General features: G+C 37.0%; 1 protein-coding gene across 1 annotated transcript in view; it reads right to left on the bottom strand.

Annotated features, from left to right (window-relative positions):
* The window catches only part of LOC131079883 (probable LL-diaminopimelate aminotransferase, chloroplastic), a 237,792-nt gene that overhangs the window by 126,626 nt on the left and 90,800 nt on the right, over nucleotides 1-20,366 (bottom strand). Inside the window, exon 5 of the mRNA XM_058017925.2 lies at nucleotides 15,679-15,741. Within this exon, the coding sequence (XP_057873908.1) occupies nucleotides 15,679-15,741 (63 nt within the window). The remainder of the gene's footprint in view (nucleotides 1-15,678; nucleotides 15,742-20,366) is intronic.

Below are 20,366 nucleotides of genomic sequence, written 5' to 3'. Positions count from 1 at the left end.
AAAAGTGGATGATCAAGCCTAGGTCTCATCATTCCAAGGCTCCCAAGACACTTATGTGCATAGATTTTAAGGAGGAATATAGTGATTTGATATTCCTACTCAACAGAGTGATGGGGATGCCGCAGGGAGCAATATTTGATGGATGGATGTTCTACCTCATCCAGGATTGTCTTAGAGGAACACTAGTGAATTGGTCCATGATTATAAGTGACAATCTGGATTTTCAACTAAGGAATGTAGAGCGGTCCAAGTCATTCACCATGACTTCTTACCTGGTGTACCTGCTTGCACGATTTGTTTCATACAGAGGATTAATATGCAAAGGTGAAGTCGGGAATGGACAAGGACAATTTAAGAGTTATGAATGCTATCCCCAGCTGAGCATGCATAGAATTGAAGACTATAAGAGAGTGAATGATGCATTCACTATGTACATCACACGGATGTTGCAAAGCGGAATCTACAGAAGATTGTCCAAGGAGGCAACCGAGTTAATAGAAAAGTATGGATTATGGTATATACAGTTTCCCACTTTCACATACCTCAAGATACATGGGTTTCAATACGAACCCTACAGACTTCCTAGGTATCCAACCGACAAAATGATATTGTTGGAAGTGGTGAGACAGCTTCTAGAGTTCGATGTTATCCAGAGAGAGAAGCACAGGACAGGAATGACATTCCCTATTTCAGTTGGGAAGACGTCAGAGGTTTGCCAATCCACCATAGCCGCCAGCACTGCGAGTGAGGAGCTTGCATTCTATCAATTTGCTACGTACAAGAAGAGAGAAAGATTCGATCCAGACAAGAAGGTCAGAAGGATCAGAGGAGAGAAGTTCACTCATAAGATTGACATAGAGGATTATTGGGCTAACCTGATGGACAAGCAAGCAGTGAAGAGAAGAATGTGGTCCAAAATGTCAGTGGATTTTATGAGGAAGTGTGGACTTTTCCTCATTCCTGATCAGGTATTAGATGATAGAGATCATACACATCCACAGTATGAGAGTGAAATGAAGAAGGCAATCCTATTGCCTAATTGATCAGAGTCAGAAGAGATTGACCTGAATATATTGATGAGAGAGGTCATGAATTTCTCCCGCCTATGGGTGGATATACAAATGAATAAGTTAGTTGACATGGGTGTTCCCTTCACTTATGAAAAGATGAAACCGAAATAGTCTACTTCCGAAGATGATCAAAGGACTGTCAGTGATGTCAGGATTCATGCAGACAAAGAGAGTCAAGCTCCCAAGAGAAGGAAGAACACGCCAGGAGAAGTTAAGGCCAGAGGGAAGCAGATTGAAGATGTGAAGAAGAAACAAAAGACTATCATTCCTCCACTTGTCATTCCTTCACCCCCTCCCAGTGTCTCATCAATCGAAGTGATTGAAATAACAGAACAGAATAAGGAGACTCGGCAGTGTTCCAACACAATGATACTACCAGAGAATATTCAGGAGTTCCATGCCACAGCAACATTTGCACCTCCTGATGAGAATAATGATCAGTCGGAATCCCCTACTGTCCTTCTGGAAGTTAGCTTGGGAAATGAGGTATATGATTGGACCAGGGATAATCCTAATGACAATGAGGATGTTATCTCGGCATTGAAAGGGCTTGATCGAGAATATGTCTCGATGATGGTATGGAGATGGCCGCTATTCCTGAATGGCTGAGGAGAAGTATGGAGAAAAGTAAACAAATGTTAGAGGTACAGCCTATTGATGATATTGATGACTACCTAGCTAGGAGTGCCAAGGGGAAGGAGCCCAAGAGAGCGGAGATTTTGTCGCACATAGCTAGAGATGAGACAGGAATGCGGATTGCACAGATTGTTGTTCCTATTGCAGGCATGACAGCGGACATTGCTACTCCCATGGATTTCCAGATCACTTCAGTCACCCTTGGTCGTACATCCAGAGAACAAGAATTCCAGGAGATTGGTGACAACCTCCAGGCAATCAATGCAAGGTTAGACAGAGCAGTTGCGGAGAATGAAAGGTACAGAAAAGAAAATATTAGACTCAGAGAGTATATTATAGGGACAAGGCGTGGAGATCCCACCTTTATTTCCCCTATTGCAGTTGACCATGGAATACATTCACACTGTGAGGTAGCGAGAGGTACACACTCAGAGGTGGAAAAATGGATTGAAAGCACAAGAAAGTAGGCAAATGATTTCCTTACTCAGTTTGTTCATGCATATGATAGGACAACAGGGCTTATATTCAAAATCCAGTATTTTGAGGGAGTTTGGGAAGAATTCCGGCCTATTCAAGACAAGACTATTCCACGCCTCCAGGCATTGAAGAAGATTCCTAGTTCCACCTTGGTCAGTGAGAACATTGTGCACAGTGGAGACAGATACGATTTCCATGGCTGGTATTGTTCACTAGCCGTGAAGAAATCAGCTTATGAAAACGCCCAGTCGAGTTGCATGGAAATGGAAGGATTAATTCAGGACATTCAGATGAAGATCCTTGCCTCGATTGAGGAATTATTGGGTGTTGATGTTAGTGATGCTAGTGGTTTACACTTAGCCGAATTAAGAGACAAGATGAAATTTATGTATTTTTGCCAGTTGGACTCTGTGAAGAAGAATCAGATAGATGACTTGGTCTCTTTGTTGATTCATGTTCATAGTTCGCAGAAACTCATGCCAGAATGGGAGAATACTTTGAATGCTTGCTCGGATTCACTAGACTTGATTGATTTACAGTAGTATACCTTGCCTAGCGTTTCCATGGAGGAGTTAGATTCAGTATTGGCTAGATTCTTGGAGTATGCTAGGAGAGAGAGAGATGCAAGGAGGAATCTTCTAGAAGATTCCCTATATGATGACTAGGTATCTTTTCATTGGGCCATATGTTGGTGGCGCCATTTTTTATGTAACCCTAATTAGGGCAATTCTAGGGTTTTGTTGGCATGATCTTGGCCGTTGATCTTAGATCAATCTAGGCCATCCATTTTGTAAGAGACTCTACATATGCCCCTTTGTCTCTCATTTGTAAAAGGAGAGTTTTTGTAGAATTGTTGGTATATGCTGCAGCTATTTGAATCCTAATCATTGTTCAATTGTTGGTGATTTTGCTCTTCAAATGTTGTATTTGCATTTATGGTTCTCAATTCCTGCAAGTTAGATTAGAATTTAGATTAGAATTTATTTTCATGTATGTTAGATTGAGTGGAAGATTTGTTGAATTTATTTGTGTGGAATCCTTAGTCCATACCACTAGCCTCTTGCTGCTGGTAAGTGCGCCTTGTGTGGTCAGCTGGAGTTTGAGTAAGCATAACTTCAACTATTACGCGTCTGTTGACAAGCATCAACTTGGATGGTGTGTACATTTGATGGTAATAGCCTGAAAATCTTTAAGTATACCTTAGACGATTGCACTAAGCTTGTGTCAATACCTGATTGTGAGACCTTGCCTGGTTTGATTCCACTAAATCCATTCACCATTTCCTACATTCCTAGGATTAGAATAGATTTCTTAAACCCTATTTTTTTTCCCCCTTTTTTAGTAGGAAGTAAATTCAGAGCCATATTGATAAATATTAAGTTGTCAGCACACCTATTCCGCATCATTCATGATAATCCAAACATTTGCGTAAGCCCCGAAGTGAAACACAGCAATTCACATCAACCACTGAACTTACCCACTCGTCAAGACCTGACATGTAGAAACCTTGGAATCATTTTAGTTGATCTCATTCTTAGCATCTGAGGTGATTTTGTTCAAAAGAGGGTAAATTACTTTGGTAATTTATTCTGTATTGTTATGTGCATAAAAAACACATCAACAGGACCTATTTAAGGTCAGCTTGACATCAATTCTTTTATTCCTTTTTCTTTGTGCGAATTGTTTTTTGTAATAAAGGGTCGGCCCTATTAGAGGGAACATGTTTCCCTTAGGGTGGCGTGAGGTATAGGGTCGGCCTTATTAGAGAGTGACGTGTGAGAAAGGGCCCAGCCCTAAAGGATACACGTTATCCTTAGAAGAGATAAAGGGCCCAGCCCTTAAGGGCGGATTCCAATGTTGCCTTAGGCAATTGGAATCCGCTCTTCACCCTAATTAAAAACTAACATCACTAAGTCAGCAATAGTTTCTTGCATTGTTAGAAGTAGATTAGATTCTTAAACCCTTATCCTTTTGCATTTTGTTTTAAAATCTTTCTTAGGATTAGTTAGAAGAGCACCATTGCCAAATCATACATTACTCAAGGTCTTGAAGCTAAAGAATTGTTGAAGTTTTCCATAGGAAAGAATTGATCAAATCACAAACAATCGTGCAAGTCCCTTTGTGTAAACAGGAAAATCACATCATTTCAATGAGTCTATCCATTACACAAGAAGATTTAACATTTATAAACCTTGGGGTTACCTTATTTGATCACATTGTTTAGCAATTAAGGTTTCCGTGTTCAAGAGATGATAGGATACTTGGTATTTTAGTCTGTGTTGGAGAGTGTCACATTACACACATCAACAAGAACCTAATAAAGAGAAGACAAATCTGAAGAACACAATAAACATAAAGGATTGTACCTTGCATAAACTAAAATACAAAAACATAACCAAACATAATTAAGGGTTTCTAGACTGGAGAATTCAAGAGGATCGAATAGAACATGAAAAGGTATGAAAATAAAGTAACTCAGGAGGTACCTCCCATTTAGTCAAGAATCCCAAGTTTGAAAAATGCTTGAGAGCCAAAAAAACATAAAGGATTGTGCCTTGCATAAACTAAAATAGAAAAACATAACCAAATATACTTAAGGGCTTCTACATTGGGGAAATCAAGAGGGTCAAATAGAGCATGAAAAGGTATGAAAATAAAGTAACTCAGGAGGTACCTCCCATTTAGTCAAGAATCACAGGTTCAAAAAATGCTTGAGAGCCTACTGGGAGGAAGAACACTTCAGGCATTTTTCAAAATTGTGATTATTGACTAATGCTCTGGAGGTACTTGAATACTTCATTTTCCAACCTTTTTGTGTCCCTTTAAGTTCTTTAAAATCCCTCAAGGTAGGAAATCTCTCCTTTTTCTAATGTTTTTGTATTTTATCTTTATTAGGCAATGCAAGACATAGTCCTTTGTCCTTATTATATTTTTCTTCTCTTTAGAAGGCATCTATTCTAATACTTTTTCTAGATATAATTTGTTCCCTTGTTTGATCGTTCAAATGCTGAATTACATACTCAAATGTATAGCATTTCAAATGAGCGTGTGACTTATGTCAAAAACTGATAAAAGAAAAGTAAAACCCTACGAATGCTTTAGAGTCACATCCCACACAAGGAAACCCCACTCTACTAAATGTTAGGAAAGGTATCTCAACCTTGCTCCTAATGTTGAGTATATAAAGAATGCAATTTTCAGATTATTAAACATAAAAACTCAATTTGTGGGCTATAGACTTTGTTATTGGGCAAAATTAAAATTTTAGTTTGTTCAGCATCACTTCCAAGGACATATGTTACATAGTGTATTGTCCAAGTCCAGTTCTGTCCTAAAATCTCAGAATTGTTCTCTTGGAATTTTGTCAAACATATGACATATAAACCCACTGTATTCTGAACTGTGACAGATGTACTAATGCTTGTGTGATTGTCGGATGTTTTTTTGAGAGTTTTTCAATTCAAATAAATAAACCAACATACAATAAACATATACCACTACTTTGCCAACAATTATAATGATAACCCAACTTCAAATGAGCTTTACTTAATCTTGATATGACTCTGATTACAATATAGTTTATTAGAATATTTAATTGTTATTTTTAGCTGTGTGTTTATTAATGGTCATATAGTTATAATTTTAGAGAGTTCTTTAGTTGCTTGTTATATTTTTTGGGACATCGTGATAGAACTAGGAGTAACTGGGAGCTTCTATTTTTAAAGTCAGTTGTAACTGTTGTTAATGGTTAGTCCCAATTTGGACAACTGCCTTGTAATTGCCTATAAAAGGCCAGTTATTCTTTCAATAAAGTACACTGATTTTTGGTTTCATGGTATCAGAGCGAGTGATGAGCCATTAAAAGTTTTTCATTCCCTTCTACCTAGAAATAATTTCCAAAAAAATTTTAAGAGATTTTTTTATGAAAAGATTTCCAATTTGAGGGTTCCTTCATTTTTTTAAATCGTGGAAATTTTTGTGGGGTTTTTGTTTGTAGGGTCACATGAAGAATTTTTGGCTCATTTTTTTATTTTTTTCGTTCCTCTGTCTGTGTTTCTCCAGCACGGACTTACGACCCCGTGTCTGGTTTCTGAGCGTTGCTTCTATTTTTCTGGGCACTGTGACTACAATTTTGGGCAACGCGATTTCCAGCGAGGCGTTTTGTTTATTCCCCATGATTTTTCCAGGCAATGTGATTTCGTTTACCTGCAACCAACAACAGGTTTTCTGCGGCCTGCAACCTATCTTCGTCCATGCGGCCTTCCTAAGTTATGTTTTCCACGCGATTTATTTCTGCACACAAAGGTTTTATTGGGAGCTGGCTCGAGGGTCTTCTGGCTCATGATTTTAGCTCCTGCTGAAAGTATTACCACCGTTTTTCTTGTGACTCAGTTTTCTGAGCTAGGTTTTCTGTTTCAAAAGCTGTTTTTTTCAAGTTTTGAACAAACTCATGGATTATTCTGTGTTTTTTTTTTTTGCCTGGTTTTTTTAAACAATAAAAAAATCAAAGGTTCTCTTTTCTGCCATCAGTGCCTCAAGATTTGTGTGCCCCGAGGATTTTTTGATATTTTCTGTCTCGAGTTTTGTGCCAAATTCACATTGAAGGGTTTTACCATTTTTTTCACAAAAAACGAAGCTTTGTATTCTGAGCAGTTTGTCTTGGGATTTGTGCCAGACTGGTTTGACTAATTTTGACCTGAAAATCAGATTTTTCAGTGTTTGTAGCTACTGTTGCTGAAGGTTTTTGCCTGGCTCTTGACAGAAAAATCAGAATCTTTTAATGCTCGAATTTGCCTTGTTTTTCATGCATAAGAAAATAGGAGGGATGGCGTCATTGACCAACATCATGTTGGAAGTTAGTCAGTGCTTCGTAAGCAAGAATTATAATACCTAGAAGCAGCGAATGCTTTTTATTTTTCAGTACTGGTGCCTTGACCAGATTGTTATGTGTAAAGAAACTCGGCCTGCAATAGCAAGCGACGACCAAACCAAGTTTGACAAGCATAACCGAGAAGTGGTTATGTTGTTGAAGTTATCAATCACCGATGAGATGATTCCAGAAGTGCCATTGGGCAAGAAAGCTAATGAGATTTGGGATCACTTGAAAAATCTTCATGAGACATCCAACAAGAGTCGAGCGTTCTTTCTAAAGAACATGTTGTTCTCAATTATGATGGATGAGAAGATGTCACTATAGGAACATCTTACGAAGATCCAGAAAATTCGTGACCAGTTGGAGGCTATTGGTCGCAAGATGGAGGAAGAGGATATGGTCACGATCACATTGAAGAGCTTGCCCAAATCCTACAAACACTTTATTGAGATGCTCAACATTACCTCCACTAATGTTGACTTGAAGTTTGATTAATTGTGCAATAAGCTATTGCAGCAAGCCAGATGGAGACAGCAATTTGGTAGCAACATTGACATGGCCAGTGCGGAACAGGCATTTACTGCAAAGGACAAAGGCAAAGGCGAGTCCACTCAGCAGATAGGACAGCGCAACCTTGAGGAGGGGTTCAAGAAGAAGATCACTTGTCACTATTTTGGTGGACCTGGACATATCCAAAGGTTCTGCAAAAAGAGGTTGGCTGATCAGAAGTCCAACCATGGAGGGTCTCAGGAGCACGAGCAGGCTCATGTCACAGAGCATTCTGAAGAGGAGTCAGCCTTCTATGCTTTTTGATGAGCAGATTTTGTCATTGATTGGATAGTTGATAGAATGACCATTAAGGGAGGGTATTAGAATATTTAATTGTTATTTTCAATTGTGTGTTTATTAATGGTCATTTATTTATAAGTTTAGAGAGTTCTTTAGTTGCTTGTTATATTTTTAGGGACATCGTGATAGAACCGGGAGAAACTGGGAGTTTCTATTTTTAAAGTCAGTTGTAATTGTTGTTAACAGTTAGTCCCAATTTGGACAACCGCCTTGTAATTGCCTATAAAAGGCTTGTTATTCTTTCAATAAAGTACACTGATTTTTGGTTTCATAGTTCAGATCTGATATGAAATATCAGAATGCAAAAGTTGTTGTTACACCTCTCAATCTAAAGATTTGAGCAAACAACATATAAATGACATACCCGTTTAATAGCTCCTTGATTTAGGTCTGAAAAATGATCATTATATCAGATATATAAGCTGTTACAATATCTCCTTTAGCAGATTTTCTGGAAGTGATTTTCGAATTTAAGAAATGGAGAGAAGGTTGATGTCAACAGCAGGATATTTATATTTCACTTCAACAACAATTTCCAGTTTTGTTGCAAGTCCAAATAATAATTCTTGATAGTTTCCTGATAGGAAACGCTCTATGGTACCCAACTGTGGTTCTGAAATGAAGGTAACAGCAAACTAGGCGACTCAGAAAATTAGTTGCAGCACTCACAAACTTGCTTTTGCCAACCTGCAAATTGTCCCAACCAAGTTTCCTGCCCTAGGCGCCCAGAAAGGGCAGAGATGAACCTTCAAAAATTAGGTGCCTTCTCCTTGAAATTCCACGCCCTAAACGTGATCTGTATGGCCTCTTGTGGACTGAAGTTTGCTGATAATGAACTCTTATAACCCTGAAATCTATTTTAAAAAACTGCCTTCTTCACTGTCTATCAAAAATCTTGCAAATAGCACCAAACATTGATGAGAAGGGGCGGCCGGGCAAGAAGGAAGCTCATTCAGAAAATACTTCAAAACTGATTTCTAGCACAAATGAAACCCCTGAAATGAGATTTCCTCAGCACCCTAGAGAGATCTTTCACCTGCGCAGATGCAAATTCTTCATGAAGGGTTTCGTCTTCACGAAGAGCAGCTTAAAACTATATGGCCTCAGCCAAGCTCGTTAGGAGGGAAGAAGATTATCTTTTAAGCATAACGAATAATGAACTTAGAATGTCTTTTTATAGTCTTTCCATCCCCTATGCCCTAACTAGAGTTTTTCCTCTTTCCCCTAGCACCACTTCAGGTTTATCCCCTAAAATCTGATTTGATTCTGTTTTTTTTATTATTTCCAACTTACTTGGAGTGGTGCCCAAGTTAAGTGACTTTCTTTATTTATTTTTTAATTATAAAGTCACTTTATCTTTCATTACCCTAAATTAAAGTTACTTTAACATTGAAACTTTAATAATAAAAGCAAAATAAATATAGGAAATATTACCAATCACTCCTAGGGTACTCTGATCACTCCTATCATGCTAACTGACCCCTGAGACAAGCAACCCAACACGGTTCCCTGATCTTCCATGTTAGTCTACAGGACCCACTGATAGACTTGATAATCGAGTTGGCGAGGAAAGGGACATTAAATATAGATCTTTTTGAGCTCTACAAAAAAAAAAAAGGCCCCAACAGCCTCCTAAATCAAAGTTATGGCCTCTAAAAGTTGGGCCTCCTACATTGGAAATGCAATAACATTAAAGAGACAAAAAAGAGTTGACCAACTTATGACGTGCTACAACACATCAATAGGACGTGCTACAACACATCAATAGGAACCTTTGAACAAAGATAATGAGTCCGAAATAAAACGCTTAAGTTGTTCAATGGATTATGACACACTTATTACAAGTTGAAGAAATAAACTATTTTTAGCATGTGAACTCATTTAAGGATTTAGGTGTCGGTTTTCCAACCAAATATTTGGATGCCACTTTATTGGGTGGTTTTAGCTCATGGTTTTGTAATTACCATTTGATGGTTTCAAGCTAAGTCACCAGGTTCGAATTCGAATTTGAAGTTCGACAACTTTGAAATTCGAATGAAGTTCGATGAGGGAAAAATTCGAAATGTATAAAATTCGAATTAAGTTCGCCATATGTATAAATATGCCAGATATATTCTATAAAACAACCAATCTTTCATATGGAAGATGGTTCCATATGAATTGCTAATAAGGTTTATTGTAAGTAACATCTTTAGCTCATCTTATGAGAATAACAGAATCACCAAATACTGGAATACCTCACTGATTGGGTAATCAATTATCATCTTCCGCATTTTTTTTCTCATCCTAATTGAGGGTTCTAACAGACATAAATATCCAGAAGAAAGAACGGGTTGATGGGTTTTAATCAAAGAAAAGAAGATGTGTTTAAAAAATATTAACAGAAGAAGAAGGCCAAAAATTTATTTTAAAAAAAAAAAAAAATTTAATTTTTTTTTTGAAGTTCGGCGAATTTCAACAAATTTTTTTTTTTTTTTCAAGTGCGGCGAATTTCGAACTTCAAGGATGAAATTCGGCCGAACCTGGTGACTTAGGTTTCAAGTATCACTTCTCCTATTTGTAGGATGCTTGAGATGAATGTGCTGATAGTGAGTTTGTAGGTACTATTATGCTGCTACAATTACTCTAAATCTCTAGTTGGTGATACTCTAGTAAAGGCTTTCTCGACAAGTGTGTTGTAATTCCATTTAGATTACTAAATAATACATTAGACTACTTTGGAGTATCAGGTTATTTAATTGAAAAGGTCATCACCATGTAAACCTATGTTGTATGATTCAGTTTGTGTTTTATACATGCTTCTCATCTCTGTAATTGTAAAGATCTAAAATTTGCACAATACTCTCCTCTAAGATTAGTTTACAAATCATTATCCACATAACTAGCTTACTTTCACTACTAACTACAAACATGATGTGGATTATTGGGACACAAAATAAGCCTTGGAACTAAACTAAAAACTTGATCTGCAAGTATTTGCAATAGGTTTTTGCTACCCAAATCTGGCCACTGTTGGGGATAGTTTATTTTAGTGTTGTTCCAGCACATATTTGAGGCATAAATCTGTTGCATTTCATACTAACTTATCTAGACATGCAATTACAAAAGCAAAGTAAACTAGTTTACACATTCACGAACAACTCATACAAGAATAACATTGTATTTCAAGAGATATGACAATTATTCTTATTTCATTCGATGCTCAATGCTCTTAAACAAAATTTGAGCAAGGGAATGATATTCCAACAACAGTCCCGCTTTTTTACCATGGACAAGTATATGTCTACAGGACCAGCATCCAGTTCATTCCCAGTCCATGTTCATGGTCTGGTCCACTGTACACATGGACAGAGCATGGCTGTTGGGCCCCTGGATTGGCCAGTAATGAACGTACAGGGATCCCAAGCCATGTTTTATATATATTTTATTGAATCCATCCAAACACCACGATGTCTACATCTGGAGAGGTGTCTGTGCCTATAGGAACTGGTTCTCAAGTTGATCAAAGATGTCCTCATGATGGGATTCTAACAGATAGATCCCATATGTGTTCAGTAATGGCAGTTGTTTGGGAGAGACATCTGGGGCAGAGAACTAAGAGAGAGCTAAGTAGGTTGTATCAGGTTGACAACTATGAATAAGGGCCTGTGAACTGAGATGAATGTTGGCTCTTTCTATTGGCACGTTTCAGATTACTGCTCTTTTTTTGCTTTCTGCTTTGCACTCTTTTTTTTTGTTTTCGTCGTCACACTTAATTCTAACTACGTCTTGTTAATGTTATAAATCAAATATGCTTTATATTAGAAATATTTTTCCCTTTCTAACTTCGGCTTAGTCATCTTTTATATTGGTGTCTTAATAATACTTTAAGGGTGAATATAGTTAAAAACTTGCAATTATTTGCATTGTAACATAATCCAATGTGGAAGCATTTGTTTAATTCAATCCATGACCCTAATTGCTATAATACCCATCTTAACAAAAATTAGAAGTAACTATAAGAAATGGACATTGAATATCTATCAGCATTCAAGATTGACAAATGGACATTGAAGAACTTTTATGGTTTTTTGTTTATTGTATGAATGTTGTGTGGTTATCAGAAGTTAATTCCTGTTTTTAAAGGTAAAATATGTATATATTTATGATTTGTATATCTTTTTAGTACATATGTACCCAGCCCGTGAAAAAATCTGAACCCAAACCAAAACCATTAACTTAGTGTTGTGACGTTTTCACACATCGCCCCATTGCAAATGGGGACACCCTTCTTTTTAGGCCCTCCCGGTTTTTTGGCTTGCATTTTTGTGGTCTTTTCGCAGCAGTCTTGTCAATCTCTCTGCTTTGCAAGTGTTTGGGGGTCATATTGATTAAATCTGCTTTTTGTTTGAGCGAATTCGGCCAAGTCTAGAACTCGTTTTGTGAATTTTAGGGTTTTTTGCCTTCTATCCTAGATTTTAGGGGTTTCTGTTAGGGTTTTGAAAAAACTGAACATACGACTGGAATTAGGACCCTTCAAGGAGCCTCCTAGTAAAATTTGAGCCAAAACGGAGCAACTTTCTATTTTTAGAAAGTTCCTATTTTTTAGGGATTTTACTGAGTCCCGGATTGGTCTAATTTTGCCAAAAATCAAACTTACTATTTTTAGTAAGTTCTATTTTTAGTAAGTGCTTTTCTGACCTATTTTGCCCAAACCTTGACATTTTGAAACACTTACTATTTGGGAAAATCTATTTTTGGCAAGATCTTCACAGGAAAACACTGAAAGCTGAATATCTCCGAAGACGCTGAAGACTGAACATTCCTGAAGACCATTTCTAAATCCGGAAAAGTCAGAAGGCAGACAAATTGGATCAAAAATGGTTAAGTTTGGAACTCCTATTCTAGAAGAAGAAAGCATGCAAAATCATCCAAGTCCAGAAATTCACATCAATCCACCAATGTCATCCTGATCCGAAAATGGCCTGAAATTTGACTGAGTCTGGAAATTAGGAAGATCTTCCAAAATCCAGAATTTGCATTATGATTCCTATGGACCTGAAACCACTCTCAAACATCCTGACAATATATATGAAATATAACTTAAAGTATAAGTTCTTATACTTAAATGTTATATTTCATATCTATATCCTGACGAAGAGCCTGGAACTTGTGAAAAAATCCATGTATCCATGGACATGGCCAAAATGCGCCCAAGTCAGGGCTGGGGCGCTAAAACCAAGAATGAATTCACAAGTGGAAAAATCCACCTCTCCATGGACATGGCCAAAATGCGCCCAAGTCAGGGCTGGGGCGCTAAAACCAAGAATGAATTCACAAGTGGAAAATTCCACCTCTCCATGGACATCTCCAAAATGCGCCCAGGTCTGTCTGGGCTGGGGCGCTGAATTCAAGAAGGCATTCACAGGAGGGAAATCCACGAATCCTTGGCATGGTGAAAATTTCACCCAAGCTAAAAATTGAAATTTTGCCTAAGGCACGGATTCCAAGGAGTCAAGGAGGAATAAAAAGCAGAATTCCCCTAGGGCGAATTTTCGATTATCCTATTTTTAGACACCAAATCCCGACCAAATGTGGAAAATTTTATAGATTCGGAATCAGGGTGAAATTCTTCATCCAAAGAACCTGGCTCCTAAATTTTAGGAGGATCCCTAAAAAATAGGGATGTTGAAAAAGAGACATGGGCAATTCACAAAGTAATGGAAATTCCTTCCTTCAGGACATAATTCCAGGAAAGGTGAAAAATTGACTAAGTGTTGGAAATTCCTTCTGTCACGACGGAATTCTTGGAAATGTGAAAATTTGGCTAAGTGTTGGAAATTCTTTCCTTCAGGACAGAATTCCAAGAAAGATGAAAATTTGGCTAAGTATTGGAAATTCCTTCCTTCGGGACAAAATTCCAAGCAAGGAAGAAATACACCCAAGGATGAATTGAACATAAAATTTCTAAGGCAAGGAAGGAATCAGGGATGAATTGAACAAGAAATTTCCCCTCCACGGAAAAATTTGAAAAACCCATTCTCGGACATCAAATCACATCCAAATTTCAAAAGTTTTACAGATTTGGATTCGTAGGAGAATTTTCTCTCTCCTGGACTGCGGAACCCTAATTTGGAAATTTTCCTAAAAAATAGGAAATGTGCAGAATTGATGAAAAACCTTCTTCAAGCAAGGAAAGTTGAGGAGACTTCAAGAAAATTCTTCTTGAATCGAATTTTCCCTCTCCAACAATTCCAGATGTGCAGGAGCGGATATACGACGACAGAGTCCATTTGCATGGCGAGGATCTATTGAACACATGACAGTATGGTGGCGCATTCATTTCCGGAATATTTGACCAAATGGCAACCTGGTCATTGCATGTTGAATTTATGGCAGATTCCTTTTGCATGCAGCCGCCGCATGTGGAAATGATGGAGCATTTATGACATAATGGGGTGATTTTTGCATGGGTGAATATTCAACGCATGTTGGGCGAATTTGAAGGAGGTGGTGCATTTAATGCGCAGTGGATGCTATTTTGGGTACTTTTGAATTAATTGTATATGGGCATGATGGGTTATTAATTGGAGATTCCTACCTTGTTGCATCATGTGTGGAGAATCTTTTAGGGAAAACCCTAATTAGGGTTTGCATGTAATCATGGCCTGAGGCCTATATAAAGGGGTGACCCCCTCATTTGTAAAGAGTGGGGAGCTTTGTATGAAATTGTTGCGATAAGTTTTTGAGAAAATAATAGTGAAACATTGTTCTTTGATGGTGTCCACTTGAGTTATTTTTTCAAAACTTGCATGGTTTCACCTTCCTCACTTAGATTAGAAGTAGTGAAGTGCTTTGATTTCAATGGAGAATGTAATGGTGTCTGATGAATTTCCATGGTTCATACTTTTTGCGTCTTGCTGATTGTAAGTTGCAGTGTAAAGTTAGTCTGAGCCCCTAAATTTGTGTTGAGTTCGATTGTGGATAGTCATTTGGATTGCGCCGTTTTTGGGTATTCAAATGTACTTTCTCGATTTGAAAATCCTCTACCATCCCCAGAAGATTGCACTGGTTCTTGCGGAGCTGTAGTTGATCTTGGCAAAGCAGAGCTTGGTTTATTTGGATTTTGTCCACCAAAGCACTATTCATTGTTATCACTGCCCTTAGGAGTAGATTTAGATCCTCCTAAACCCTTTCCCCTTTACTTTCAGTTCATTTTAGTCCGTTCGAAGCAGTAGCATCGCAGAATTATCATATCCGATGATGGAGTTCCAGCCACAGCAAAGAAGTGAAAGAACGATGCACACGTAAGGCCCCTTGGATTACCAGCAATCACATCCGCCAACTGAGTCACGTCCACGCATTGAAGGAACCTTGGAGTCGATTGTTTGAACTTCTTGCAATCTTAGCATGCAATCGTACTTTGATCAAGAGAGAGTGAAGTGACCGTTAGGCAACTTTATTCTGTGTTCGACGTTGTCATAAAAAACACGTCAACACTTAGCTTACGGTGCAACAGATGACTAGATAATTCTCTCCAAATGTTTATCTAGGGTTGACACTTAGCATGATAATTATGCATTTGTAATTTTAGATATTCAAAAGTTGACATTGGTTCTATGTTTGCAAATATTGATAACATTAAATTTGAACACTAATTACATTTCACAGATTTTTAAAAGCACATCATTGATTACAGAAACTGAATATCCATACATTGAAAACACGGTGGACAACTTTCCAATAAAATTCTTACTAAAGAGGCCATAAAGCCATGATGAGCATACTACATACCTTTTCACCTTGCTCTGCTCCATAGCCACTATAGCCCTCTTCCGTTGATAAGGCTTCTGCACGCTGCAAGCCCATTATTATAGAATATCAAAGTATTAGTGTTCAAGATTGTGAACATATTATCAATAACAATACTACCATAACAAATGTTCCACACAAATTCTAATCATAATTAAAGTTTCATTATACATCACAAAAGAACAATAAATAGCAATGAGAAGAAACTACAATAGCATATATGCAATAAAAATCGCTAAACTACTAAAGGATTTTAGCGAAAATTTCAAAGCTACTCAATTTTTGTCCAAATCCAAAAGTTTGTGTGGGGATGTATTTCACTTTGTAGAAAATTTCCCAAAAACAAATATATTAGAAAAAAGATCATATGTAGCAGAAAAACAAATTATACAAGTATTTTACCATTTGTGACCATAGAAGCAAACATCTCCAACAAGTCCAGATTATACCTGATTTTTTGCAAATCGTTCCCAAAGACGATTTTTTTCCCCAAAAATTCTCATCTTTTTAAAAAATTATTGACTACAATTTTCAATAAAACATTTGCATTTAAATCTCATAAAAGTCACCATCTAAATCACATTTGAAACCTTAATCAATCTCCTGCCAACTTGTGAAACCCTCAAAGTCTGGAAAATGGTGAAATCTTTTATCATTGTGAATAACAAAGTTGCGTGACACTTTTTGGGCATGACTACAAACAGGAGCTCATAGAGATGTGCATAGAAGGCGCAACTACTTGCAAACTTGCAAGGAGTCATGAAGCACTGCATTTGAGTCAAAGTTAGGTAATTTTTTGTTGTAACACTGCTACAAATACATTCTATAACTTCACGCCATATAAATAGCATTTACAAAAAATTCATCCAGCACATACAAATAGAAAAATAGTTTGTTAAATAAATTTTTCGATGTGCACATCAAAAGGATCTTTCAATTTAAATTAACAAGATAAAAAGCAATCTATTTTATTTTGGTCGGGCTTCAATTCAAAGAGATAGTATTTTATTGTTATGACAAGTGAATGGTCTATATTCCAAAGTTATATTTTAGTTCATTGTTCATACTTCATGTTTTGTGTCTACTTTATCATTGTTTGATTTTATCTATATCCAATTGCTAGCATTTTTGTTCTATGTAACCCAGGAACACAACCCCGGCTTGAAAACCCCCGTCCCAATCCCGGTGATGTTTCGGGGACTTAGGGACGGCCAAGGGATGTTTCCTCCCCCCCCCCAATCCTCAAATTGCCAGAATTTGGAGGGGACGTCCCCGAAACGGGGGGATGTTTGCCCTAGCTGTGGGGGACGTCCGTACGTCCTGAGGACAGTTGGGGACTGCTGGGATGTCCCCAATCCGTCCCGGGGACGACCAGACGTCCCCCACAACTAGACCTAGTAAATTAAAAAAATATAAAAAAGTCATATTTTCAATTTTTCTTTTTGAATTTTCTAATATGGGCCCCTAAATCATTCCAATTATAAAAAAATTATAAGGCAACGATTTCAAATTAATAAATTATTAATTTATTAATATTATAATATAAGTTAATGTTAATATAATGAATTAATAATATGAATATCAAATTATTAATATAATAATATTAAACATAAGCTAATGTTAAAACTTAAATTATTAATTGGATGAGGTGGACATAGACCATGACAGTGGCAAAGACTCAGAGGACTCTGATTTTGACGCAATGTTAGGAGATGCAGATTAGGGGCAGCATTATACTTTGCATTTTTGTATTTAGTTTTACTTAGTACTATTTTGAATTTCATATCGTAATTGACAATGAAACTATATGGCACTAGTGTAGCCTTTGGGCATTTTGACATTTTGTATGTTATTTCTTTAATATCTATTATGATATGCATATTGACAATGTGAATGAATTGAAATTCTGAATTATGAATGCATAATTGCATATTGAGTATTGACAATGTTGTATGTTCAGAATTTACATTCTAAAATGTAGCAATGTTTTCAATTTCATAGTATCATACGCATGCTATATCAATGTTTTCATATGAAAATAGTGTATATATGCATGCTTTATCCATGTTTTCATATGAACATTTAGAATTTTCCTATATATTTTTAATTTTCCCTATATTTTATATAGTCATCCCCCCGCCGTCCCCAAATTTGGCAAAAAAATTTGCCGTCCCGGGAACTCGCCTTGTTGTCCCCTGCCATCCCTGTCCCAAAAACTCGGGTAACGTAATTTATGTTAATATTGTTAATATGTTGTCACACATGGTTTAATTTTGGGTCTACTTCTTATCTACATCGAATGTTAAATAAAATTTGCAATGTGCACATCATAAGGTTCTTTTGATTTAAATTAACAAGATAAAAGCGTTAAATCTATTTTATTTTGGTGCGGCTAAATCTATTTTATTTTGGTGTGGCTTCAATCCAAAGTGATAGTATTTTACTGTTACAATATGGTCTATATTTTGAGGTTATATTTTAGCTGGTTGTGTCTACTTCATATTTTATGTCTACTTTACCATGGTTTAACTTTGTGTCTACGTCATAGTTCCCAGACTCTGACTCGGCTCTGACTCGGCTCGTGACTCGGCTCGGACTCGGCAACGACTCGGCAAAATAAGAAAACCCTTGAAATTTAGAGATTTTCAATGATTTAAAACTTGTTTCATACACCCATTATTGAATTAAGCTTAAAGACACTATAACATCATCAAATAGAAGCTAATTTGATCACATGCATAAACATACATCCATCACATGCGTAGAAATGTAAATTGTAGCTGAAGGAATTGGAAAACATAGATATATAGAGTTATAAATGTTGTCGAATGTATATAAAATCCATGACTTCAAATGTTCCCAAACATATATGTAACTGTAAAGTGTAAACAAAAACAAGTCTATGGCTTAGGCTCTAGCTCAGCCTCATCTACCTGCCTCCTAGAAAGGCGTCTAAGGTAGGTCCTGGATGACTGAGTAGCCATAGTCTCTGCCTGTGATGTGCCAGTTTGAGTAGCCATAGGTGTTGTGCTTGATCGTGCTCTATCCTCCTCCTCTACGATAGCCACAACCTTAGCCTCTCTGTCTGTCTGGTCAACCCACTCAAGGTCCTCATCAGTGAAGACTGGATCGGTGGACTCAGTGAGCCAATACGAATTGCCAAAGGTGATGGAATGCACCGATCTATATACTCGATCACATCATGATCAAGCAACATGACTTATACCAAAAGTCGACTTCAACCAACACATCTCATATATTAGACATCGGTTATATTATAATTAACCTAACTTTTCATAATCACGTCTTATGCCAAGGGTCACGACTTCCAATGTGATCGATTATTAGATAAGTATTTATTAACAAGTCTTTTCATTACAAATGACGAAAATGAGAAATCGGACACATTAAATGTGTAAGGTCGATTCGGCCCTTCACACATTTGAAAGCAAAGTCGGCCCTGAGAAGTTCGACTGAAGCTATACATCAACAAGTAGTAGCCTTGTAAATCAATTCTATAGAAAGAAAGTTTTTGTATTCCTAGTTAAATGGCTTGAATTTAGTGCTAATTTAGGCTCTCTATCATTTATTGTTTTGCTTGATGAACATGACAATGCTATAGTTTCATTTTTTTACATAGTCTCATTACTAGAAGTGAAGAGGTAATGTTATGTGTGGGTCATCTTTGTCTTCATAATATTTTATCCTCCTCTCAAGTTAGACTACAAAAACCCTCGTGCTGCATTAAAAAATCAGCCTAATGTTTATATGTAACCCGGTATAGCACCACGATGTCCAATCTTTGTGACATCAAAATGTTGATCACAGTGATTTTATTTTGATATTATGCATATCCATCCTAAAATGTGTTTTGCGTCCAATATTATGCTTCTACTTTATATGAGTCGGTACTTTGACAAAATTTGAAGGTTTGGTTTAATAGCAAAGCTTTTGAATGTGACTTGGTTTTGTATCTTGAATCTTTGAAATTACATAATTCATGCCCATTTGACTCTACCTTTTATGAGCAATGGTTTCTCTTTTATCAATTGATTATATTTTTATTGATGATATATTCTTTGAAGTTTCCTAAATGGAAATTTCTCAATGATAAAAAAAATTCTTCTATCCTTATGCGATGGAAACATGTTTATTGTACTTGTTTTAAGGTCTTACTAAGTTTTTGAAGGTTTTAGAGTTTGTTATGATTAAACACTTTTGATTAGAGGTATGAACCAAAACTGAGTTTTGAAAGGACCCCAGAACCTTTTACATCAACAACCACAAGAAGGATGGAATAACAACCAACAAAGAAGTGGGCCAATGCACCAAAGAAAACCCCAAACAACAAGCTACCAGGTAATCATTCAAGGAGGTTTGAATCCAAACCTCACCAAAGGGCTTTGAAGAGGAACTAGGCCAAAAATTTCAGGACTTTTTCCTTGCAAGGGGAAACATAAACCACACCAATGTGATCCCCCACAATGGTTTGAAACACCATCCCCTTGTTTAGAGATTGAGGGCACTCCACATCAGGCGACTTCTCATGAAGGGAAGGCCCAAAAGCAGAAACCTTTCCCTCATGCCTCCTTTTGGATAACTCTCTCTTATGATGATGTCCTTGAACCAACGAGGACTCAGAAGTCATTACAAGTTTCTTGCTCCCAAAT

The sequence above is a fragment of the Cryptomeria japonica genome, chromosome 10 (assembly GCF_030272615.1).
Source record: "Cryptomeria japonica chromosome 10, Sugi_1.0, whole genome shotgun sequence".
NCBI lineage: Eukaryota > Viridiplantae > Streptophyta > Pinopsida > Cupressales > Cupressaceae > Cryptomeria > Cryptomeria japonica.
The sequence above is the reverse complement of the archived record's forward strand: the minus strand, read 5'-3'. Positions and strand labels throughout refer to the sequence as shown.